The sequence below is a fragment of the Panthera tigris genome, chromosome B1 (assembly GCF_018350195.1).
Source record: "Panthera tigris isolate Pti1 chromosome B1, P.tigris_Pti1_mat1.1, whole genome shotgun sequence".
Lineage (NCBI taxonomy): Eukaryota > Metazoa > Chordata > Mammalia > Carnivora > Felidae > Panthera > Panthera tigris.
The window spans coordinates 13945721-13972300 of NC_056663.1; the positions used below are offsets into that span (position 1 = coordinate 13945721).

General features: G+C 40.5%; 1 protein-coding gene across 3 annotated transcripts in view; it reads left to right on the top strand.

Annotated features, from left to right (window-relative positions):
* TENM3 (teneurin transmembrane protein 3) overlaps positions 1-26580 on the top strand; it is a 446972-nt gene that overhangs the window by 380230 nt on the left and 40162 nt on the right. Inside the window, exons 14-22 of one of the 3 annotated variants that reach the window (XM_042982909.1) lie at positions 628-844; positions 1866-1985; positions 2798-3059; positions 8886-9153; positions 11175-11318; positions 15392-15641; positions 16474-16494; positions 25107-25339; positions 26416-26570. In XM_042982909.1, coding sequence (XP_042838843.1) covers positions 628-844; positions 1866-1985; positions 2798-3059; positions 8886-9153; positions 11175-11318; positions 15392-15641; positions 16474-16494; positions 25107-25339; positions 26416-26570 — 1670 coding nt within the window. The remainder of the gene's footprint in view (positions 1-627; positions 845-1865; positions 1986-2797; positions 3060-8885; positions 9154-11174; positions 11319-15391; positions 15642-16473; positions 16495-25106; positions 25340-26415; positions 26571-26580) is intronic. The other 2 variants (XM_042982911.1, XM_042982912.1) reach the window with 2 other exon arrangements.

Sequence of the window (26580 nt, forward strand, 5' to 3'; positions counted from 1 at the left end):
AAAGTAACACCTCCATTTTAGCAGGGACATACCAGGGGCCCAGGATCCTGTTTAAAATTTGAGAGTTGCCTTAATCTTATTTGGAACACACTTCACCTTCCTTGGGAAAGCTGTTTCCTTGAAAGATGGTTGCCTAATCTCATCCGTTTTATGTTGATTTGTGTTTGCTTCATTTCACAGACTTTCATTTTCTGGCCCTTTCCCAAATTTTAGAACTTCTCCCTAAGCAGTTTCCTATCCATTCACCAATCGCGCTCACTGTGTTAACTCCTGGTACGTTTTCTCTAAAATATAGAAGGCTTCAGTAACTATACTTAAAAATAATCTATATCCTTTCAAGCTACTAATGGATTGTTCTAATCAGTCATTTTTAATTTCTTAATCAGAATCCGTCTTGTCCGATCTAAACACTTACTCTGCGTGAAAGCAGCTGCAAATATCGTATTCATATTTCATCCGTTTCCAAAAAGTAGGCCTCATAGAAATTACTCTCAACTGGGGTGGGGGTGGGGGCGGAGATTCATCTGATACGAAAGAAAACGAACCAACAAACAAAACGTAGCGCGCGAAACGTTAGTCACAGATTAAAAGAGGAGTTCTCTCACTGGCTTACACTTCTCTCTGCAGATGGGCTCGTTGACTGTATGGATCCTGATTGCTGTTTACAGAGTTCCTGCCAAAACCAGCCTTACTGCCATGGGCTGCCTGACCCTCAGGATGTCATCAGCCAAAGCTTACAGTCCCCCCCGCAGCAGGCTGCCAAGTCCTTCTATGATCGAATCAGCTTTCTCATAGGGTCTGACAGCACCCATGTCCTACCTGGAGAAAGTCCTTTCAATAAGAGGTTAATGCATTTTGTTTTTTCCTTACATAGATGCGTAGTGTTGTTATCAGCAGTTACGTGCACGTTTTACGAAATGCTGATGACCGAATCTGAGGAAAGTGCTTTTTCTTTTAATGCACTTTTTCCTCTTTCGGCAAATTCCTCACCAAACTTCGCGTTTCAAGCATTTTTGACACAGTTCACATACTTTGTCAATTTCAGTATCCGAGCCATCACGGGACATCCCATTAAGGAGTCGATAAATCTTCATTTAACTAGTTGATTTTGTTAGCGCGGTTGGAAATGTTTCAAAAGAAGCAGTGAAAAGACCCCAAAAGGCAAAGCAGAAGTGAGCTTTTTTTTTTTTTTTTAGCTGAGCTCGCTAAATAATATAAATTATGAATTAATGTAATGGAACTGCTAACGGCATCACAGTAAGATTGCATAAGCTGTTTGACTGGTGCTTTACAGAGCAGTAATGACCTGAAAATAAACCAGTAAGTGAAAGCAGGTGTCTTGTGTCTCACTGAGTAAAAGAAGATGATTTACGCTGGAACTCCTGGATCTGCAGTAATTTAACAGCATTAATGCAGTTAGACCCAGCAGTTGATTAAAAGTTGTTCCACAAATGTGCCTTATTGCCCCTTTAAATCTTGTACTCCTTGGTCCCCGCAGATTTACGGATTGCCTCGGAATTAATTGGAAGGTACACTTTTCTTCATGTAAGCGCCAGATAGATGACTTATGAAAAAGCGCAGCTTATAATTTAAAAAATTCATCTCTAAATTATTGGTCTTGATAACTCTCCAAAAACCAGATTACAACAAATTAAAAGCCCAGGGTAAACACCAGGCATTTAGAGAATGTGAATTGCACCGAATTAAAAGGGACATTGTCTTGGGAGTATTTCAGGTCTGGTTTGGGGGAATAACAAGCGTGGGTGATAGTGTTATTTTATCCTTAGGATGAATTAGCTCTAAATCATGGTACTGTTGGCCTGAGGAGACGAACGCTCATTCTGATTCTTCTCCTTTTCCCACAGCCTTGCATCCGTCATCAGAGGCCAAGTACTAACTGCTGACGGAACTCCTCTCATTGGAGTAAATGTCTCGTTTTTCCATTACCCAGAATATGGATATACTATTACCCGCCAGGATGGAATGTGAGTTAGTCCCACTGCACTGTCTTTTCTTGAAGTAGTTTCCGTATAAAAACTAGGCATTCTTCTATCACCCAATATGTGTTATTGTTCATTTAATATAGAACTGCGACAACTTTTAGACTCCAGAAATCTGTGACGGTGCACATGACACAGACTTAAAGTCACAGGCTCACACAGTGCTTTAAAAGTTGAGCTCATGGGGCGTGTGGGTGGCTCAGTCGGTTGGGCGTCCGACTTCAGCTCAGGTCATGATCTCGCGGTCCGTGAGTTCGAGCCCCGCGTCGGGCTCTGTGCTGACAGCTCAGAGCCTGGAGCCTGTTTCAGATTCTGTGTCTCCCTCTCTCTCTGACCTTCCCCCGTTCATGCTCTGTCTCTCTCTGTCTCAAAAATGAATAAACGTTAAAAAAAAATTAAAAAAATAAAGATAAATAAAAATAAAAAAGTTGAGCTCATTTACCAAGACGTGGTAACAGTGTTGTGATTTTGTAGAATTTTCTTTGTCTTCGAAGGTTCCTGTTGAAATATTTTGAAGTGATATTTCATAAGCTCAGATGGTTCTGAAAAAAAGAGTAGATAGGTAGACAGATAAAGCGGATACGGGAAAATGTTAATGAATTGGTAAGTCTAAGTAAAGGGTATATGGGTGTTCATTGTGTAATTATTTGCACACTCTTATAGATTTGAAACCCTATGATATAAAAGTTGGGGGGAAATCGGTTATCTTTATAAGGCATATTTATTTATGCAGTTGAGTGTTGTTGGAAGCTGTATGGGATCCAGATAATTCACTGAGCAATCTTGTTTTTTCGTAGGTTTGACCTGGTGGCAAATGGAGGGGCGTCCCTGACTTTGGTATTTGAACGATCCCCATTCCTCACTCAGTATCATACGGTGTGGATTCCATGGAATGTCTTTTATGTGATGGATACCCTGGTCATGAAGAAGGAAGAGAATGACATTCCCAGCTGTGACCTGAGTGGATTTGTGAGGCCAAATCCTATCATCGTGTCCTCTCCTTTATCCACCTTTTTCAGATCATCTCCTGAAGACAGCCCTATAATTCCCGAAACACAGGTAGAATATTCTAGCAGGCAGTCCTTTTTAAGGAAACCGTCTTTCAGATCGTGCAGTGTCCCAAGAATCTTTAAAAAGGGTTGCAGAATTCCAGCACTATCCTAAATATTCTGTAGAATGAAACATAGAATGTGGGATGTGTGTGTGTGTGTGTGTGTGTGTGTGTGTGCGCGCGCGCTAGAATATATAACACTGTAGTAGGATATCTAGTTACTTCTTAAAGATCTATTCAAAATACTTTTTTGTTCAGGCTATACTATATGTGTATATATTTACTGGTTGTAGCCAAATAGAAAAACAGCTTAAACTCAACTAGCTGGTAACGTCTTTGCTCATGCACTCACTGGAAAAAGCTTTTGGTACCCGTATGTTCCTGACCTCCTGATGGACATGGTAACAATTAATTATGGTCATTATTCTCAGTAACTTAATGTTTTATTATAATTGTAAGTAAAAAATGTTTCAGAACAGATGACTTTTTGATTTTTAGCAGCAAATATTTATTAATTGTCGCAAGATATTTTTACCTAAAAAGCTTGATATTAGGTCTTAAGTTCTAATAATTTATAACAAAGCCTATTCTCCTCAGGAAAAAAAAGAACACTAACTTAAAAAAAATAGCCATACTGTCACTATTCCTTTTATCTACTGAAATATCTGGAGATTTTTTTTCCTTCCTATTTGTTTTCAGTTAAAAATAATTTTGAGGGGCACCTGGGTGGCTCAGTCGGTTGAGCATCCGACTTTGGCTCGGGTCATGATCTCATGGTTCGTGCGTTCGAGCCCCGCTGCTCGTGCGTTCGGGCACGTGCTCATGGCTCGTGCGTTCGGGCTCTGTGCTGACAGCTCGGAGCCTGGAGCCTGCTTCGGATTCTGTGTCTCCCTCTCTCTCTGCCCCTGTCTCTCTCTGTCTCTCAAAAATGAATAAATGTTAAAAACAATTTCTTTTAGATAATAATAATTTTCAGTTTGGGGCACCTGGGGGGCTCAGTTGGTTGAGCGTCCAACTGTTGATTTCGGCTCTGATCATGATCCCAGGTTTCTGGGATTGAATCCCACATAGGGCTCTGTGCTGATAGTGTGGATCCTGCTTGGGATTCTCTCTCCCTCTCTCTCTCTGCCCCTCCCTTGTAGACTCTCTCTCTCTCTCTCTCTCTCTCTCTCTCTCTCTGTCTCTCAAAAGTAAATACATAAATGTTTTTTAAAAGGAAATAATTTTGAGGTTTTAAAGATAGGGCATTAGGTACGATAATAGTGGACTTTATTCGTAAATAGCCAAGTAAAAATATGTGGTCTGTCAAATAACAGCAGCACACAGCCGCTTTGTGACATTCATTCTTCAAGTGTTTATTGAATACCTGTTCTGCACCAGGCGGTGTTAGAATGGGATGAAGCAGTAAGCCAATCAGATGAGTGCCTGCCCTCAGGGAGCTTGCCAGCTAAAAGGGGGGAGAGACAACACACAGACAAATGTATGTCAGGTGATGAATAAGACTCATTTCTCAACGGTAAAACAGGGTAAGACGGTTGGGGGTGCCATTTTACGAAGGGTGGTCCGGGAGGATCTCTTTGATAAGTTGATATTTCAGCAGAAACTTTAAGAAAGTGAAAGAGTCGTTAGAAGGGTCTTCCAGACAGCATAAGGAGCAAGGTCAGAAGCTCCGGGGGGAAGAGCGTGCTTGGCCTGTTCACAGAACGGCAAAGAGGCCAGCGGGTAGGGCTTGAGTGAAGGAGTGACACCCAAACCCGGAGTCATTGAAGATGGTGGCACGGTTAAGGACCGTATGTGTACTTTGAGTCATTGGAAGCTGTTGGAAGCTTTAGAGTAGAGCGGTAACAGTTGCCGATTTCCTTCTTAAAAGGATCACTGTCATTGCTACACTAAGAATATTTTTTTTTTAATTTTTTTTTTTAACGTTTATTTATTTTTGAGACAGAGAGAGACAGAGCGTGAACGGGGGAGGGGCAGAGAGAGAGGGAGACACAGAATCCGAAGCAGGCTCCGGGCTCTGAGCCGTCAGCCCAGAGCCCGACGCGGGGCTCGAACTCACGGACCGCGAGATCGTGACCTGAGCTGAAGTCGGACGCTTAACCGACTGAGCCATCCAGGAGCCCCTACTAAGAATATTTTATATTGGGGAAAGGTTCAAATAAGGAGACCAGGTGGGAGACAGTCTCAGTAAGTAGGAGAAAAGATGGTGCCTTGAACAAAGGTGCTTAGGGTGGAAGGTGTAAGGAGGGGACATGTACGAGCGGAGTCCAGGGGAGAGGTTGGAAGGAAAGATACTAAACCTGGGGGTCATCAGTGTTACGGATGAACATAAAGCATAGGATGAGAAAGAACCCCCAGGGAGGGAGTACAGATAGAGAGCAGAGGAGACGAGCGGAGAAGGTCCAGGATAACAGGTAAGGAGAACTCTCACAGGCAACTATGATGCAGAAGAGACCCCTGGATGATATGCTGCGTAACCAGGCCGACTTTGGGCTGAAGCTTTTATTAGAAATTCACTGTAGCCTTATGCACTGTAGTGCTTCCTCCCAGGGGTCATCGTGCAGTCAGGCTGAGCTCCTTCCCACTCCTTAAATAGATTTAACCTTGAAGCAGTGTCTGTCTGTCTATAGGGGGCAAACTTTCAGCAAACCGAGTCACTGAAATGGGTTGCAGGTAGTCAACAGTTGCAAGAATACACGAAGGGCTCTTTTCCCCATTCCATCAAACAGTCAACCAACATTTGGTAGAAATTTGCTGAGAGTCTAATGTGTACCTGGTACTCTACTAGGATAAAAAGATTAGTAAGGCATGGCTCTTGCCGCTCTAAAGTGTGATCGAGATTTGAAAGAAGAACTCTGAAAGTTCCAGAGGGGTCCATTCCCAAAGAAGCCAAAAACAAGCATCACTGAGGAGGTTGACCTTCAAAAGAGGGAAAGGATATTCCAGATGGAAGAAAATGTGTAAGCAACCACATGGTGGTAAAACCAAATAATGTCGTATTAAAGCTGATGGACCATTTAAATGTAGGGCATATAAAGGGAAAGCCTGGGGCCAGGTTACCATACAGTGGAGACCTTGAATTCTTTAGGCAATATGGAACCGGGGGGCCCATGGCATTTTTTCAGATTTCTCTAAAGCTAACTCAAGTGACAAAACGTGTAATTGCTAGAAGGAAACAGACGAATCGGTGAACTGACTAGTGTTCGCTGTATTTCCATGCACGTCCAGCACTGAGACGGAAGGTGCCCAACACGCACAATGGTACTAGAGAAGAGGAAGCAGATTAGACTGAGATCTGGAAGGTAGAAGTGACAGGATGTATCTCTTTTTTTTTTTTTTTTTTGACTGGATAAATAATTATATTTATTTATTATAAAATAAAATACTCATTAATTTATTATCAAACAAAATAAGAACAATAACAAAATTACAGAAAGTAAGCCTTTGTGTTCGTAATTTTACTCCGTTTTTTTAGTTTTATTGCGCTTTCTAACTGAATATGTAATGGGGTGAAGAATGAGGCTTACAGATCAGACAGCTGGTAAAAAAAAAAAAAAAAAAATAGGCTTAATGGTTGATTTTTTCCACTCTGGCTAGATTTACTTTTCCCTCTAATGCAAAATAACATGGTCAAGTTAAATTACATAGGAGAAACACATGTTTTAATGAATCAGATTACAGATATTTGTTCCATGGAAGTAGGTTAATGATGACAAAGATAGTAATCAATTATTAAGATAAGAATAACATATGATATCTTGCAGCCTCTAGAAGATCACAGGAAATATATATTAATTAAGGAAAGGACTGCCTTATGTATAGAAAACCTACCAGATTTATGAGAAATTATTTTGGAAATAAGAGGAAACAAATTATATGCCTTAGGGTTCGATCACTTACATTTTCAGAGCCATTCAAGAGTCACAGAATCTATTTTTCAAGCTCACCCATTGGTATTTCACCCCCAAGATAGAAGAACAATGAGTTCTATTTCCATTATACATCCTGTAGCCTACAGCCACACAACAATGCTGTCGATCTTAAATGTAATGGTCTCCCTGAGTCTAACAAAGCTCTGGAAAGTTTCTGTATGTCCGTAAACTATTTTGCCTGAGACAGTCCGTGGCCGGAATCCGTTGGCGTAGTTGGGAAGGAAAACCCCACTTGTAATAAATAGGAACAATATCCGTGAGAGCGTAGCGATGCCTTCTTGATCCGCTAAATTGCCTCACATCTCTCTTCATGCCAACACTGGCTCACGGGCCAGCATGGAAGTTTGCTTAGCCCACTCTTTTGTGCTGCTTGTTTATACTGAAACTGACCACCACAACCTCACTGTCGTGGGTTCCACTTAAGTCATTAAAACTCAGAGGCGACAGCTAAGCATCAATCCTAGCTGTTCCACGCGAGAGGAGCTAAATGCCGCTGACCACTGGATCGCCATTCTGAGATTTTTCTAACACAGTCAGGTAGTCCTTTCTGTCTGAACAAAGAAGCTTGATAGGACAATATGAGGAAAGCTTTGCGAGTGTTAACTTAATACTTAGTAAGAGAAAGTGTTGACTTCCTGGTGCGGATCCTTGAGCATAAGTGGCCTTGTGCACTTTGCAATATGTGTCTTGTGGTAAACCTGGGAAGAGTGATCATTAGTAACCAAACTAATAGGTGCTTCCTAATCAGCATCTGAACCGTCTGGAAAGATTTTACACACGACGTAAAATATATTTTCACAACAATTAATGTTTTGGCCTATGTCAGTATGCCTTTGTTAGCATTCATGGAGCCAGTCACATCGATGGGTAGGCTGGAGGGTTAAGAATGTGATTTTTACCAATTTGTAAAGGAGATCATTCGTAGGCAGGTGGTTATTTTAACTTTTTACAGTCCAGCTTCAACTCGAAAAGGATACGTTGAGTGTCTTGCCTGTGCATTCAGTAACGCGTTAGTTGTTCTCTAGGGAGAAATTGGTGCAGCTCCAAAATACTAGCCCATCTGCCATCCTGAACTTGCTATCGTTCTGTTACCTTTCCACACGGATGTGGAATTTGCTACAATTTAACCCAAACGGATTGCTCTTGTTTTGTTACCGCTCCTGTCTTTCTAGGCTGTGACCAGTCAGCTGCTGAGGCTACAGGCCCAGGTTTCAGCCCTAAATGAGCCAGCTGGCGGAGGCCAGATCTTTGGCCTACACCACATCCCTGCTCTAAGCCAGCCATCTTACAAATGTCTGCTCTAATTCTCCAGGGTGATGGGGGTGAAAGATGGGTTAGTGAGAATCGGCTGTGACTGTAGGCCAACAAGTCAGTGCATGTCAGCCCGATGGAGCAGTTACAGTGACTTCCGTGTGAGGAACAGCACCTGAGGTATGATTAACTCAAAATAAATGACAAGAAGCTTTTAGGAGGAGAGAAATCGGGCTGGCGGCAGAGTTGTCTATAATTATTGAATAAAGTCACAGCTCAGATGTGTATTTGTGAAGAGCAACTCTTTGATGTCTCATTTTAGTTGTTCGTCTCAATTCTGTGGAATCTCTTTTTTTTTTTTTTTTAATTTTTTTTTTTAAACATTTATTTATTTTTGAGACAGAGAGAGACAGAGCATGAATGCGGGAGGGTCAGAGAGAGAGGGAAACACAGAATCCGAAACAGGCTCCAGGCTCTGAGCTGTCAGCACAGAGCCCGACGCAGGGCTCGAACTCACGGACGGCGAGATCGTGACCTGGGCCGAAGTCGGCCGCTTAACCGACTGAGCCACCCAGGCGCCCCTGTGGAATCTCTTTTACCTAATAGTTATCCACAATCGCAGTTTTAAGCTTCCGCTTTTTTCATACCTAGGTACTCCATGAAGAAACTACAATTCCAGGAACAGATCTGAAACTTTCCTACTTGAGTTCCAGAGCTGCAGGCTATAAGTCAGTTCTCAAGATCACCATGACCCAGTCTATTATACCATTTAATTTAATGAAGGTTCACCTTATGGTGGCTGTCGTCGGAAGACTCTTTCAGAAGTGGTTTCCTGCCTCGCCAAACTTGGCCTATACTTTTATATGGGATAAAACAGATGCGTATAATCAAAAGGTCTATGGTCTATCTGAAGCTGTTGGTAAGTTCCTTATCAATATGTTTTCAGCCAAAAAAAAATTATCTTGAAGTCAGAACTAATATGATATTATCTTGAAGTCAGAACTAACAAATCACCCACGAAACTCAATGGACAAACGGATGGGAAGGCGGTAAGATTGTCCGTGGGGAGTTCTAAGCTGGTTGGTTGAGACCTACCATGGGAAAAGGGAGTGTATTTCCATATGATGAGACAGCATCCCTTTTTTCTGGCTGAAATTACACATGAGAAAATGTTCTGAATGACAATCCATGGTGTCCCATCCTTTTCTCCCATGTTCTCCTTCCTTACTGTTCTCCTTCCTCTTCTCGTTTTTTTTCCTCACAACTTTGTCTCCGTAGCTTTCCTTATCCTTTTTGATGTTTTCCGTATCTGACAATTAGGGTGCTTTCAGCTCACAAGGGTATTTGAGAGGATATAGACAATATTTGTGTTCAGAAATTATCTCAGATCTTTCGACTAGAAGGAGTCAATTCAGTGCAATGACATTCTTAAAACATCAGATAAAAAGAGGTTAGAGTGGAAGAGAGCCAAAGCATAAGAGACTCTTAAAAACTGAGAACAGGGGGGGCGCCTGGGTGGCGCAGTCGGTTAAGCCTCCGACTTCAGCCAGGTCACGATCTCGCGGTCCGTGAGTTCGAGCCCCGCGTCGGGCTCTGGGCTGACGGCTCGGAGCCTGGGGCCTGTTTCTGATTCTGTGTCTCCCTCTCTCTCTGACCCTCCCCCGTTCATGCTCTGTCTCTCTCTGTCCCAAAAAAATAAATAAAAAAAAAAAAAAAACTGAGAACAGGGGCGCCTGGGTGGCTCAGTCGGTTGAGCATCCGACTTCGGCTCAGGTTATGATCTCACACTCTGTGAGTTCAAGCCCCGCATCGGGCTCTGTGCTGACGGCTCAGAGCCTAGAGCCTGTTTCGGATTCTGTGTCTCCCTCTCTCTCTGTCCCTTCCCCGCTCATGCTCTGTCTCTCTCTGTCTCAAAAAAATAAAATAAAAAACATTAAGAAAAAAAAATTAAAAAAAAAAAAAACTGAGAACAAACTGAGGGTTGATGGGGGGTGGGAGGGAGGGGAGGGTGGGTGATGGGTATTGAGGAGGGCACCTTTTGGGATGAGCACTGGGTGTTGTATGGAAACCAATTTGACAATAAACTTCATATATTGAAAAAAATAATAATAATAAAAAATAAAACATCGGGTAAACCAGTTTCACTGAATGATGGGACACTGTGATCAAAGATTGATGTGAAGAAATGTATGTATGGTATAGCTTCACACTCAACCCAAGAACAGCAACAACCGATGGATGCTTTTTGTTCTACCAGTTTTTACCTGAGAGTATTCTTATTCTGAAATTAATATATACCTTGGGCTTGAATTAGTTCAATCAGATAATTACCACTTCTCCCTCTGCTTTGGTCTCAAATTTAAAACCCATGTTCCATTGTGACTCTGAATCTTCTCATTTGTGATTTGTTCACATTAATCTACTGCTGGTGTTATTGTTCATTTCTGATAGTAACGTGAATATGATGCCATAATCAGACTATCTTTTTTGCTATATTGAACCTTACTTATTGTAAATATCTTCCACAACTGAATAGTCTTGGAAACTACACCGCTATAATTATTCAGATGGAAAATGTAATTTTTAGTTGTTATCATCTGATCACCACCCGGGGCTGATTTGTCTGATCTGATTACTTAACCAGGTGCCCAGTCTGGTCTTCATTTTGTGCTGTGGACCCCTTGTGAAAAAGTGGTGTGAGAGGGAAAAAAAAATACTAATTTCCTATCAAGTCAATAGAAAAATAATACTTGAAGATCGCTTTTTTTTAGAAAAATACCTTTTATGTGGCCAAATCCTCTCACATAGAAATAAACGCTACTCATAAATGAGTAGAAATATAGTATTAGAACACGACTACGAAGAAAGGCGTTTTATCAAAAACAGTACATTGCGTCTCTGCCTGTAGCTAAGATGAACTGTGATTTGTCTTGATTCCAGTTTCAGTTGGATATGAATACGAGTCATGTCTGGACTTGACTCTGTGGGAAAAGAGGACCGCCATTTTACAAGGCTATGAATTAGACGCTTCCAACATGGGTGGTTGGACATTAGATAAACATCATGTGTTGGACGTTCAGAATGGTAAGATCTTGTTCTCAGTTGACTTGCTTTCCTTCGGATGGATTAGCTTGTGGCAACATTTCTTCCCATGCATGCTGTAGGATTAGAAGTAGGAGAAAAAATAAATGTTTCCAAGACCATAGAAGTCTGAAGTGGGAACTACCTAACATTCTTCTTGTGGACTTTGAAACATTCGTATATTCGTCACCAAAATAGTTTTCCCATTTGATTATAAATGACTTAAATGCTGCATTGAAAGTACTCTATGTGGTCGTCCCTACCACAGATTCTCTAGGAGTGTCTACGTCTATAGTCAGTCCATGACTTGATCCACAGTGCGTTAGGAAGGTTTACCAAAAAAAGGAATGGGAGGGGACTTTTTTAAAAGTAAAGAAAAAATAAAAATCCATGTACTTTCCCAAAATATTTCTCTTTTTTGATAATTTTTTTAATGTTTGTTTTTTGAGAGAGAGAAACAGAGTGTGAGTCGGGGGAGGGGCAAAGAGAGAGGAAGGCACGAAATCCGAAGCAGGCTCCAGGCTGTGAGCTGTCAGCACAGGGCCAACGCGGGGCTTGAACTCACGAACCGTGAGATCATGACCTGAGCTCAAGTCACACTTCACTGACTGAGCCACCCAGGCGCCCCACCAAAATGTTTCTAACAGATCTTAATCCTTAAGTAGTCTGAGTATGTCGATTTTTATTTTCAGTTCTTAAATTGTATGTGAGAAAAAAAATTGTTCTCTTGCTCAAACTGGGTTCCTATACTCTTATTTAACTTTGTAGATATGAGGGAAAAAATACATGAATAATTTGAGAAAAGAGTATTCCTTATAGTAGGCCTTACACTATTGGTGAATATGCCCTGGAAAACCATGTATCAGATATCACAAACCAAAAGACCAGTTACTTGACAAAATTTGACCAGCATAGTCTCATAAAGAATATCATTGATATTAAACAATTTCTGTTGTCCTTGCTGTGTGTCTAACATTTTGCCCACACGCCAGCTACAATCTCAGATAACTTATGGGCACTTTTCTAGAAAAGCGGAGCCTTGATGCAACTTACTGTAGCCACCGGTCCTAAACCACGTCAGTCTAACAACTCTCTACTCTCCCTTTGCAAATAGCCAGAGAAGGAGATGCCACAGTCTTGGAAAAATCATCGAGCTTTGACTTTGCAGAGGTTTTTGGAAGGTTCGAAATTTTGAACGGAGCATGTGATACAACTACGTGTTTAAGATTAATGGTCACTTTTTCAGATTAACGTTACTTTGATACTTGTTCTTTTTATTTAAAAAAAAAAATTGTTGTTGGAGCCGGCGCGGGTGCATTTTCAGCTTCCGAATGTACTAAATCCAAAGTAGTTTCTAAGCCAGGGCTTGAGAACCCGGTGCCTTACCTCTGGAAGAATATAGTACTGAGCAAACCAATAGTAAGAGGAAAACCACACCGGGAAAACCCTCCACGCCTTACCTACTCAGCACCTACAGTGCCGAGCTCTGTCCCCATTCCAGCTTTGCCCTGGACGTCAGCTTGCCTCTCAGTGAGCACCCCCCGAAGGTTCTTGGGGAGCAGAGCTGACGGCGAGTGCCACGTGCGGCGCACGCGTGGGGAAAGCGAGACTCCCAACCAAGAAGGCCGCTCTGTATGTTCCCTCTAATCATCGGCGGTGTCTGGACCAGTGGTGTTTCAGGCTGTGCCGAATGTGCTCGTGCCTGCTCTTGATTAAAGTCGGTGAAATCGTATTTCACGGAGGGTGACCGATTGCTGGATTCCTTCAGAAGTTTCTTTATCAACAAAACGGGGGGAGCCTCTCTAGAAACGTTTTGGTCATCGTGAGAATGTAAGGTACGGTTCGCCACCAGTTAGCCCCAGGATTTCACTAAGAGATCGTGAACCAGTGGCAAAGAGCTCCAGGAAAGGCCTTCCCATAACAGTGTAATCCAACACTGAGTACGGTACTCAGGTGGATCTGAGAAAGTTGTAGATATTCCGTATATGTATATATAATAAAAATACACACACACACTTTCTCTACCGGCATAATATATGGTTCGCTTTTATTAAAATATCAGTTCCGATGTAAAAACTGGGCTACCCCAAATTCTGTCCTCCAAAAACTGCTATAAATTATACACCGTGTGTCGTTTTTAAATGTGTGTTAACCTAATTCCCGGGGTACACCGATTGTGATTTCACATTTCATCCAAGAACAGTTGGACAAGTGGTGGCTTTTCAAAGTGACACGTGTCTCATTGAATAAACAAAGTGATTTGTAATCACGACAAGGTGGATGAGCTATGAACACATTTTAAAGAAGACGAGAAGGCAAAAATGGAGACAGTGACAGGTGTTTGTGCAGACCTGGAACTTGAAAGTCAATATTCTAATGTTCGTCTTTTTGTTCTGTCATAATAGAGGAGGATCATGAAGGACCAGTCGTTTGAAGTAATGACTGAATAAATCAGGCTCAGCAGAGAAGTAGGCTGACTGGTGGGATTCTTTGGATGAAAATTACAGACGTGGCTCGTACAGGAAATGGTAGTTCCCTAATTGTCAAATAACGTAATCACAGAAAGAGGGATCTTAGGTATCACTAATGTCTTCTTTGAATATTTAAGGCAAAAGGCTTTTCGTACGTTGTTATGATCCAGCCTTATTTAGGTTATTTTTCTTAAATTTGAATAAACCTGTTTTATCTTTCCTGATTTCTCTATGTAACTGTTCTGTGATTATTACATCACTCAAATAGCAGAGCATTCAAAAAGTAATCATAGAATCCACCTAAAAGCGTGCTGAGCTCTAAGAGGAACATAATGATTCTGATCTCTTCTCCACTTTAAAATTATCCCAGAGTGGGAGGAAAAAACACTTTCTCGTGTTTCCTGTTTGTTCTTTCTGGGGATTGATTCTTTTAACAGTGTATCTGCTAAAAAGTATAAGCATTGGCTTGAAGAACCGCTTCGAAATGGAGAACGTTCAATAAATATATAATATGTACAACTTCCAAAGTCAAAATAGCAGGTGGTTTATACAGATAATAACACACTGAGAAGCATCATGAAATATGTATGGAGTGATAACAGCTGACCGTCCAGTATACATCAGACCAAAATGAAACCATTGATCTATATATAATAATGGTAAAGGAATAAGATAAGAATCTCAACTCAAATCTAGTTTCTAACTATGAAAATGTTTAATATTCATTCGGGATTTTGTCTCAGATTTCCATCGAAGACCATAATGGAGCAGACTGGCGTTTTGTCTTCTTAAAATTGTTGGCACTTTCATGCCTTAAAGCAGAATTCTCTTTAAATAATAAATTGCCTCTCCGTAATAGTTTCGTTACGTTTGGAATTTTGAATTACTGCATGTGCGGGCATCCGCATGTCAGATCAGAGAATAACCAAGAATGTTCTTTGGTAGCGTAGCAGTATAAAGGAGGTCTAATATATGCTTTCTAACTTTATCGTCTATGAAGTATGTTTAACTCTTTCAAAATCAGTGATCAACTCGGAAGAAATTCATATTTGTGGCACACAGTTTTTATTGGATTAATATATAATATATAATATTTTAACATCATTCGGCAGTTAGGCAAACTTGGTATTCCCTGAAGAACATGGTGGAGAGCATGGTTCCCAAACTTGGTCGCACATTAGGAGGGTTTTTTAAAAGGCTGCCCCCCAGACCAGTTAAATCGGAGTCTCTCGAGATGAGATCTGAGCATCAGTATTTTTTGTTAGCTCCCCAGTCCGTTCCAGTGTGTAACGACGTTTGAGAAGCACCGATGTTGACAGTTCGAGCTTTCCATTTTCCTAGTTGATCCTTTGTTTCTTTTACCAGCCCCTTCCTTAAATTCGCAACGGATCGCGATTTTTGTATATATCCTTTGTATTTTGTCACATAATATTTTACACGAAGTGACTGAGTTCTTGTTTTGTTCTGTCCTCTGGAACTTGAAAGACGAGTTTTCCCAGTCTGTATCTACAAAGCACTGAAGTACAGTTACCTCTAGAGTGGGCGTGGTTACTTTTGCATCTTTGTACTTTTTATCCCAAGAAAAATGCATTTTATGTCTTCTAGGTATACTGTACAAGGGAAATGGGGAGAACCAGTTTATCTCCCAACAGCCTCCGGTCGTCAGTAGCATCATGGGCAACGGCCGCAGGCGCAGCATCTCATGCCCGAGCTGCAATGGTCAAGCCGATGGCAATAAACTATTGGCTCCAGTCGCGTTAGCTTGTGGGATCGATGGCAGTCTGTATGTAGGGGATTTCAACTACGTTCGCCGAATATTCCCTTCTGGAAACGTAACAAGCGTTTTGGAACTCAGGTATGTCTTTCCTTAATTGGGTTGTTTTTTTTTTTTAAGATTTTATTTCTAAGTAATCTCTACACCCCATGTGGGGCTCAAACTTACAGCCCTGAGATCAAGAGTCGCATGCTCTACTGACCGAACCAGCCAGGCACCCCCTTCATTTGGGATTTTAACCAAAGCTCAGCATGCCTTTATTTTTTTTTAAGTGTTTAATCTGATGTACCAGTGTATTATTTAAGTATACCTTCCCCACGTTTAAAATTCTCCTTAGAAAGAAGTTAGATTCTTGGTTAAAGTTGGAAAAAGCACGTATATACATACTATGCCATATAAAAGAGCATAGACTATAAAGTCACCCAAGATATAAAATGTCTCACTGATTCCAGGGAATTTTATATGCTCTGATAGGATGGAGCTATGATTTTCAAATCCCTTTAGAATAACCTCATGGTATAGGTCGTTAGCCTTTTATTTCACACCTGTTGAAATTTAAGAGAGAAAATATTTCCCTACAGTATCAGAACATAACAGTAAATGAACTAAGGCTGTAACCTTCCAATAAGCAAGTTCACGAGTTGGGTTAACCCATTAGCTATAATACCAAGGGTGAAAGTAATAAATTGTTGCTTTGCGTTGTTCGTTTAAGTGTGATGATGAAAATCATCCCATTCTGTAAATTATTTGCTAAGCCTTGGCCTGCAAAATTCATTTCCAGTGTTATTTCTGCTTAAGTTGGGGATTTTCCATACAAATGATTAAAATCTCAGTATGCAACTCATTATTATCTTTTAGAAACTTTTTCTAACTGTGCTTTTTTTTCCCACCTTTTTTATCTGCTTCCACCAAGAAATAAAGATTTTAGACATAGGTAAGCATCTTGCTGAAAGGTTACTATCTATTTTCAAATGTCCTTTTTGCACTTTGATGTGACTCTCTGACATTGTTTTCTAAGAATATTTCATCATGAGAGAGGAAATTCCGTATCACAGAACATCGAAGGAATTAAAACTACTTAAATGAGCCATTATCCTGCAGTATATTGTAAAATATATTATGCAATATCATCTGAAAAGCTGTTTTCAAATTGGTTAATAAAATTTGTCACAAAAAAATACCACAACGCACATCTCTGTGTAAGAAAAATACTTCTCAATTTCAGTTACCAGCTCACTTAATCTAAGCCATATTGAACAGAACAAAATTCAAAGCACAGTAGACGTTCGGGCAAGTTTAGGTTGACCAATAATCAGGGCAGATCCCGGTTTATTGGGCTCAAAGCTTATTCAATTTGGGGGATTCTGCTTAAGAAAAAGAATCTCAAAATAGTTTACTTTGACAGAGTTTTACAAACGTAAGATCATGTGTTGCCTGGGCCCTCGCTGGGTTGGAAGGAACCCATACGAGAGAACCCTAACGCTTATGCTTTGTTAACTTTCTGGTAAATTCATCACTGTTGTAGTTTATATTTTCCCCAGCTAAGAGAGTTACTAGATTTGAGTTTTAAGAAGTAATGTTTTCACTGACACTCTTAGGAAGGAAAAGACTTTCTTCAAAGCTAAGGAAGAGTATCAGCTCAGATGTTTTTCAAATTCTATTTGATATGTACACTTAGCCAGAGAAGGTAAAAGCTTGTGCACGGACACTGTTGACTGAAAAACTCTCCCCAGGACAACAAAAAAGGAAAAGGACAATGCATTTTGAAGTAAAGCTCGCCAAAAAAAAAGCAAGCCATATTGGACGTGCCGCATCTAGTTTGGCCAATATAATATCTAATATAATGGTACCAGAGGGAAAAAGAAATGATAGTTCATGTGAGATCCTTGAGATGAATAAATCAACATAATCCCTTTAAACTGTGTTGTAAAGACTGACAAGTAGGAAATAAAAAACAAAGTTTTGCTGGAAGATGACTAGCTGTTGAATATCAGTATGACCAGGCATGGTCCCACGACCTTTTCCCAAGATCCCCTTTTGATCTCGTGCTATCAGCTAATAGCCCGGTCACAAGCTCAGATTCACGCTGCATTTCTTCGGACTGCTGCACCCGCATATCTCTGCTATTACAAACCACAGCAGAATATCAAAATTTTTCTGGCCTTGGCCTCTAGGTAACTGGAGGAGAGAGGAAAGACACCAACTAAACGTGAAAATGCTGCAGGCGATACAGAAAAGACTACCAAAGAGGCCACTTTTTAACAAACCAGCCTCTATTCCACGCCAGACACAGGGCCAGATATTTTATGTACTTATCACAGATCCACACAGTAGTCCTTTAGGATCACAGATGAGGTCATCGAGGCTCAAGGAGGTTACTTTTCTCCCCTAAGAAACATAACTGAAGGATGGGGAGCGGAGATTGGAACCACTCTGAACAGTGTGTGCATTCCATGACGCCACCGAGCTAGTGTCGATGTGTCCAAATGGCTGGGATTCTGTGGGATAATTACCTGGGTATATAAAAAGCTAAATTTATTTCACAGGCATTTGACAAATTACGTAGAGCTATAATCTCTTTCTCTGGAAGAAAAGAGGCGAGAGCTACATTATTCACAGGACTTTATAATATGAGCTCATTACGTACTAACTCATGGTGTTTGGCCGTGATACTCATTGTAATCCCTCTCTCATGATCCTCCTTCACCTTTCTCCTCCGTGTGTTATCCTGGCTACATTTGAGCTTCTGCATTTCCCTTGTGGCCCTGCATGTAAAAGACACTGGGTTTTATATTCATCCTTGCTAAGGCGGTGTTGACTGATCACTCACCATGTACTAGGCACTTCGACAAATAGTAATACAAGAAAATCCATACTCTCAGAAGTCACAGTCTAGTAGGGGAGACAAGATATGTACGTAACAGCCTAAGTGACATCCTCGGTATCATTCTTTGATGCTTCATTATATCCATGGCTTGTTCTGTGAGAGTAGTTCTGTTGAGGAAGAGATTACGGGGAGATATGGGTATGGTAAGGCAAAGTTCTCTGGAGGGTTGATATTTGACCTACATCTAAAAATGAAGTCTGTTTAAACAGAAAAACAGGAAGAAAGGAAGATAGTCATGAAGAAGTAATCTAGAACAAATGATGTTTCTGGGGTTTAGGAAAGGCATGAGTAAGACATGTTCTGAGAAGAATCCGATTTACCTGGGTGGAACAGGGGATCCATGCTGGTAATAATGAGAGATACAGGTAGAAAGCCAGGTTAGGGTCAGATTGCTTAGGGCCTTGAGTGCTCTGAGGAGTTACTCTTCTGTCCTACAGGACGACAGAGACAGTGGGAAACCATTTTCTGATCTTGAACAAGACGGTGCCATACTCCGAATGGCCTTTGGGGAAGATGAATCTGATGTCCGTGTTTAGGATCAGTTAGAAAGCCGTTGCCTAAAACCATGAGATGCTAGGAACCTAAATTAGTATGGCTAGCAATGCAGGAAATCAACCCATAAAATAAAGAAAGGCAGAGAATGAACACACTGTATATGGGTGGTAAGGAAGAAGATGTAGAAAATATCCAAGGCCTTTGAGCCCAAGTCACCGATGAAATGACAAAAATAGGGATTCCATTTGTCTCATAATTAATTAATCAAAATTGGCTTCACAAAAGCAAGATATTTTGACTCACTGAAGCTACTCTATTTAGCTCAAAAAATTAAAACTCTTATCAGATACTTCTTTCTATTTGCCTACTAATGTCAACTTGCTCATCCTAGATGATAGGATCCTGCTGGCTTTCTCCTTATCCCCACTTTCATGGCCAACGTAACAGTCATGAAGCGCTTAGGAACAGATGATAGGAGGGGAAAGAAATTGTAAACTATGTCTAAATACACAAAAATGAACAGTGTAGTCAGTTAATGATTAATGCATAAAAATGCATGCTTCTGGTCCTCTTACTATGTTTCCCACACTCATTAATTGGACGGATGGAGGAAATAATTAATAGAAATAGCGAATAACAAAATCAATGCAAAAAAACATAGGTTTTTTAATTTTAAAATTCAAAGTAATCCATCATACCAAATGTAATAAGTACTGCCAGGATATTATATCAAGTAAGTCTCTGGCTAGACTTTAATGAATGAATAGATATAAATACTACTCAATCAACATATTAAATTTTTTACATAAATGGAAGCTTCTGAAATTCTTAACATTTAAGTTTCCCTTGGCTCTACTAAACATTTCCCCCTGTGTTGTTTATAGTATTAGTTTGAAAACAAACTCCTTTTGTAGGTAGTAAATTTTGGCTCATCCCTGTTCTAATTCTTTAAAATTCCAAAGTAAAGGGACTTAAATTAGTTAACTAACACCAACCAAGAGGTAATAAAACATGTAGGACTAAAAATCAACTTTGTGAATTTTATATTACCAATTAAAAGATCAAAGAAGGTGCCAATCACAGGTCTGTGAACTTGAATCAGTGAACATTTAGATACAAAATTATAAAAGCTTGATTCAGCGCTTCTTGACTTAATATTTAAAAATCAAACAGGCACAGAAATACCACATCCCAAAGCCCTGCTTGCAATCATCTAAACAGTCTTCGTTGCCAGAAAAGAGGCATTTTATTGTTCTACATAAGTATAATTTATGCTTTTCTGTGTCCTAAAGGCTACGGCACAATTTCCAATAAAAAGATTAAAGTGCTAATGATCTCTGTTCTATAGCTTGTTCTTTGCAAATATTTCTCTAGTCTAACAAGTTGCATTATGACAAAATGAATAAGCAAATCCAGTCTGCGCGTCCATGGGATGGGACCATGGGGAAGTCGGCTTAGGGATTGTGGCGATCCAGGCAACGTAGCACGAGTCATCAAGGTGCAATATACTAAAAGTTTCAACTTGCTTTGATTTTGCTGCTCTTAGTGAAAATCGTAATGTTATTTTCAGACTTTCTGAAATGAAAACCTTGATCAGTTGTACAAGAAGGCCATTAAACCTCTCCTGGTGAACAGAGATTCCCTCAAACCATGCATTTTGGGGTTTTTTTTTAATGTCAATTTATTTTTTCAGAGAGGGAGAGAGACAGAGACAGAGAGCATGAGTGGGAGAGGGGTAGAGAGAGACACACACAGAATGTGAAGCAGGCTCCAGGCTCTGAGCTGTCAGCACAGAGCCCGACACAGGGCTCGAACCCATAGACTGTGAGATGGTGACCCGAGCCGAAGTCTGACGCTTAACCAACTGAGCCACCCCGGCGCCCCAAGCCATGCATTTTGTAAATCCCACACTCCAGCTACCAGCAGCCAACCGCACTCAGTCATCGTAGCCTTACGTTTCCACATGAGACGTATTACTGACCTAAAAACTCACCACCCATTTGCACCCGCACACCAGCCTCTCCAGGGCTTTGGCTTTTCGGGAATTTGGAGCGCAAGTACTAACTCATTCTGTCAGAAAACTCTGCTTATGTCAGGTGTCCTTGAACCCCAGACCCATCCCATGTATTGTTCAGAGCTTCTCTGCCTCCAGTCAACTGAAAGTTTCCAAACTCACTTTTTCTTTTTCTTTTAGTGCTTTTGGTCCTGCTCCCTCTTTTCCTTTGAAAGGGGCTGGGGTCCCAGAACCAGCTCTAATTTGCCATGCTAAGCTGCGCTGCAAAGAACTTACCCAGTTCTCATTTCCTACCATTCTGTGGGGAATGTTTCCAGAAGTAAACTCTCTTCTCCGGGGCCACATACGCCTCCACATTTGTTATTCTGGACAATGGAGTTGTGTGCAAAATTAGAGCTTTCATTTGGCAGACATTTTTAAAAACCGTCGACATATGTTGCTTGATTTAGAAATTTCTGTGCCTTCAAAGAGGGAGACGCTGTGGAACAGGAAATCCAAATATAAGCACCACTTCGGACATTCTCTTATTACCGTCCCACTGGAATAAAGCTGATGTCAATAAAGGCAAAGCTTAGGACTTTAATGTCCATTATTTTTGCACCAAGAAACCTTATGACCTGTAGCTCAAGGGGCCACCTCAAAAATCCGTTGTTTTATTCTCAGAACGAGGCACATCAAAACTATGTATAATTTTTTTATATCATTCTTTATCAGGATCCTAAAGTTTTTATTCTCCTTTATTGTAAACCCATGATTTATATAGTTAAAATGGCTCAGTATTAAAATTCTCCCTTGTACGCTATTAAATGAAAAAGGCAAGATATAGAACAGCATAATGGCTTTTGTGCAAAAATATGTGTGTGCCTATAAATAGGTACCTCTTTTAGGGAGTATGCTTTTTAATCATGGAATATTGGAGATAAAAGGGGGTAAGGGAGAATCCTTCCACTATCCATTTTATATAGGTCTGGACAGTTTATAGTTACAAGTGGGTTAAGTGGACAGGGAGATCATGATCCAAGACTTGGGTTGTTTTTATACACCTTTGGATTGAAAAAATGAACTAAAATTCTTTATTTTTAAAACTGTCTCCTAGAAGTTGCTCTTGAAGGAGTTTTCCACAAATAGCCTTTTCAGCAGGTATTTTAGAAAAGACCTGTAAAGAGGGTGAAAAGGACTTCGTGATTAAGTCCCACTATCCCAGGCTTCTGATAAAGGATGTCACTTAAATGAATAATTCTGCATATTACCCTCCACTTGAAAAATTACTGAATGTTCCCATAACTCATCTTGCTTTGAAAATTCAGAGGAACAATTGATTCTGGTACTTCAGCACTGAGACAAAAAGACCCTGGCATGGTCTCATGGATATGGTACCTTTCCACCCTTTGTACATGTAAAAGGAAGAGAGGCTTCTTGATATTATGTTCTTAAAAGTGACCTTGCAGCTTTATAAAGGTGTTTCCTATGAATGCTTAACTCCAACTGAATTTACATTGGATTGCATTATTCATTTACCTTTATCCTCATTACCCTGGAAACAATTCAAAGTGCATGTATAAAGAAGGGTCTGCATTGTTTGAATAGTTTAGGATGTTCTAGCCTAACAGCAAGACCAAGGAAACAAATTTGAACGTAGCCATTGTTTTTCTTCTTAACCTTTCCAGAAAGGTAGTCATACTTTAGATAGCTAACGATAATCATCGCACTCCTACACTGTGTAGAGTTACAAGTCGAAAGACACACTACAACCCAAGAGGAGGCAGGACAGAAGCAGATATTAAGAACAGCTAATGCTTGTTGCATATGTATTACGTACTAGGCACTGTTCTAAGCATTTTATCTGTATTAGCTCATGTCACCCTCTCAGCATCCTATGAAATATGTATTATTATTATCACCTTTCCAGATAAGGAATCGGAGGCACAGACGAGTTAAATAACTTGCTCAAAGTCATGAGGTTTAGTGAGTGAGGAAGCTAGGATCCAGACCCAGGCAGTCTGTTCTAGAGGTCATGCTCATAGGTACACAACGGACAGGAAAATGTATGTGTGTGTGTGTGTGTGTGTGTGTGTGTGTGTGTGTGTGTGTGTTGTGTGTGTGTGTGTGTTCATAACTGGCTATATGACTAGTTCTAATCAGTATATAATTGAGGAGATAGGAAAGAAAAGAGAAGTCTTTCCACAATGGTATTTCACAATAGACCCAGTTTGATTGCGTTACGTTACAGTCACCAACCATATAGCTAAAAGACCAGCTCCGTCAATATCAGGCTGTTCATAGGGGGGAAGAATCTCTTAAAATTACTCTGAAGATGATCTTGATATGTAACTTTTCACTTCATTACAGAGTAATAAACTACCACATTAAGGAAGGCAGTACGTCTGTGCATTTGACATTTCAGGCATCGACTTAGAAAAGCGATACAATGACTCTTCACATGGGCAGGGGTCCATAGCCCAGTGGTTCTGAAGCGTCTTCGTCTCAAGTGACTTGTATCTCCCTGAATCCTTTGTTTCACTATTCACCCTCTCACACTTATCACACACTCAAGACCTCTTGCTCAAATATGTCTCTTGTCGCCAAAAGATACGGAAGGGTAGAAAGGAGACCCGAAACCTGGAGGTGGTCAAGCTTTCGCGAGTCTCGGTGTTTCGGTGTGAATCCACTTAACAGCCAGAGGCTTCAGAGCTCCAGAGGGTCTCTACAGACGCCACGTGTGGCCAGCTCTGTGGCCACGTGGGCACCCGATGTAAGACACGCTCGTGAAACCAAGAACTTGGTATTTTAGCAGTAGACTCACAGGAGCCCTGAAGTACACATATTGACCACTTTCAAAGGAAGAGCATTAAGTAGTGAGAATTGTATCATTAGAACCTAATAGTAATGAGAAAACCACTACACTACGCCATTATTTAGAACAAATATTTTCATATAGTTAGATTTATACCCCATCTTTTAGATATTCACATGTAAAACAAATGGAAACAAGTATAAAAGTGTGGGCAGGGAGAGAAAAAAAGAGAGAGAAAGAATGAGAATAAATTGGTAAAACGCTAAGTTTGTCGTGAAGATAATGTAGAATCCAGTGGATTCTTGCCTGTCAACATCTTTGTCGAAAACACTGGAATGTTTATTTCCAGAAGGTATTATTTGCACATGGTACAAAATCCCATTAATCCTAAGAATGTGATGTTGAGTGTTCATAAGGAGATGAATGAACTTTTTAATTCCACCTAAGGGTCCTAATTTGTCCATTGCTTGGTAATGTCGGTCTTCCCATTTGTCACAGGTAACGGGACGTAGGATAGTTTACATTTGTGCTACTTTCTACGTGTCACATTGAGGCAGTATGTTTTGTGAACAAATGCCTGCATCTCACCAAATTCTCAGACCGGTCTTAAGGCAGCTTAATTTACAACTTTTGAAGTAAAACTTGACAGAACTACCCTTCTGGCTCACTGCGTGAGGCCGGCATCTGAGACAGCCTCGTACACGTGCATGACCTCCTTTTAGTACGTAACCCTGTTGCTCAAGACAAACACTAACTGCATCAGATCGCCCTCCTGGATTATGATAGAGCAACGAAGACAGACCCGATGGTGCATTTTGTCAGGGGCAGGCGTTCATGTGATTTGGATTTGTAGCAAAACAGGAGAATTCCCTCTGATGAGGTGCAAGGGACATGAGTAGTATGTTACACTTCACCGGGGTTTGATAGAGACACCCTTCCCCTGGAATAAACTTTATGTCGATCACTCAAGAGCAATTTATTAATGGCTTTTCATTGATCCAAAAGGATTTAGAGAACTTGCTTCTTTGTTTTAGGCTAGAAGCGTATTGCCTTCTAAAGGGAATTATTTTCCAAGATGGCTGTTTTAATAAATTTAGTAAATTAAATCCTCAGCCACCAGCAAAGAAAGAAAGCAATCCTTTTAGAGCTTGCCTCCAATTCTTTTCCACCATTCTTTGAAGTCGTTATTAAATATGCTGTTCGTTTTCCAGTCTTTAATAATGGATTTCAGTTTATAATCAGTTTCCCATGATCTGTTTTGTTTTGCCTTTCATTACACACCCCCCACCCCCCCTCACCCCTGTGTATTAGGAGGAAACTGCCTTGCGATGTTTATGTGTGATCCTTTTTTTACAGCAGCAACCCAGCTCATAGATACTACCTTGCGACTGATCCCGTCACAGGAAATCTGTATGTTTCTGACACTAACACCCGCAGAATTTATCGCCCAAAGTCACTGACGGGTACAAAAGACTTGACTAAAAATGCTGAAGTGGTTGCAGGGACAGGGGAGCAGTGCCTTCCATTTGATGAAGCCAGATGTGGAGACGGAGGGAAGGCTGTGGAGGCGACACTCATGAGTCCCAAAGGTACTGGCATTTATCAATTTGAGGATTTCTTTTTATTAAAAAAAAAAAAAAGATACAAAATCCAGTTAGTGCCTGATTGTGTTTAATGCTGAGTCTAACATTTTACCCTCCACCGTGTTCTAGAAAGCTGTTTCACATCTAGTGTTTTTAAAAGCCATTTGGCATGAAATTGCTAGAATCCTAAGTTGATTTTACAGCAAATACTGGGTTCTTGGCATTTTTTTATCATACCGTTTTTTCACCTTTTCAAAGAATAAAGCAACTAGCCCGTATTATTCAGGTCACATCCTGTTAAACTTCAAGGAAGTGTCCAGATTCTTTTCATTGTCCTGGAATTTCTTTGTCATGAATGAGTCCCGGGCCTCTTTAAAAACCATCACTAAGCAACCGTATTAGTCCTCACCCAGTTTGGAGCTATTAAACTTTTGTTTCTATGCCATGGGAAAAAATGCTTGCTGTGAGGAATTTCTAGAGGTGACAAGGGCTAAAATTCTGTGTGACAAAGGTTTCTAGCTTTTAAACCAGTTGGGACTGACTCCTTGCTCATGTACTATCCCCTTCATTACAATGTTTTTTGGTTTAAGACTTTTTTTTTTCCATTATAGCTAGTGACTATTATGTGAACGAGGACTGGAAAAAAAGCATTTGTTGTACTGAATTATTCATAATAGCAAATTTCATTGTAACAAGGTCAACAGAACGCTAACCTTGGCTTAGATCTGTTTTTGTTAGAATATAGTTACTCTAAGTTCCGAGTAACAGAATCTGACCTGTTTCTATCATTGATAGTCAACAACAGTATACAGATGTTATAATTTTACAGTTAAAACTCAGGTACAGCCTGTATGATTCGTACACTAAATGGGGATTCTTACAGATTTGGGTTATTTATTACGTTTTATGTTGATTTGTGTCATAAATGCCTCTGTTGGGTTTTTCCTAACGTAATTACAATCTGCAGTCTTACCTGCTACCTATCACCCATGTTATCCCTGGGGTTGAACGTTGAATTTAATGATGGGCCTAAAAATAAATCACGTTTGAAAAATTGGTAACACTTACTTCTCTTGGAAAAGGAATGGCAATTGATAAGAATGGATTAATCTACTTTGTTGATGGAACCATGATCAGAAAAGTTGATCAAAACGGGATCATATCAACTCTCCTGGGCTCTAACGATCTGACTTCAGCCAGACCCTTAACTTGTGACACCAGCATGCACATCAGCCAGGTAGTTAAAA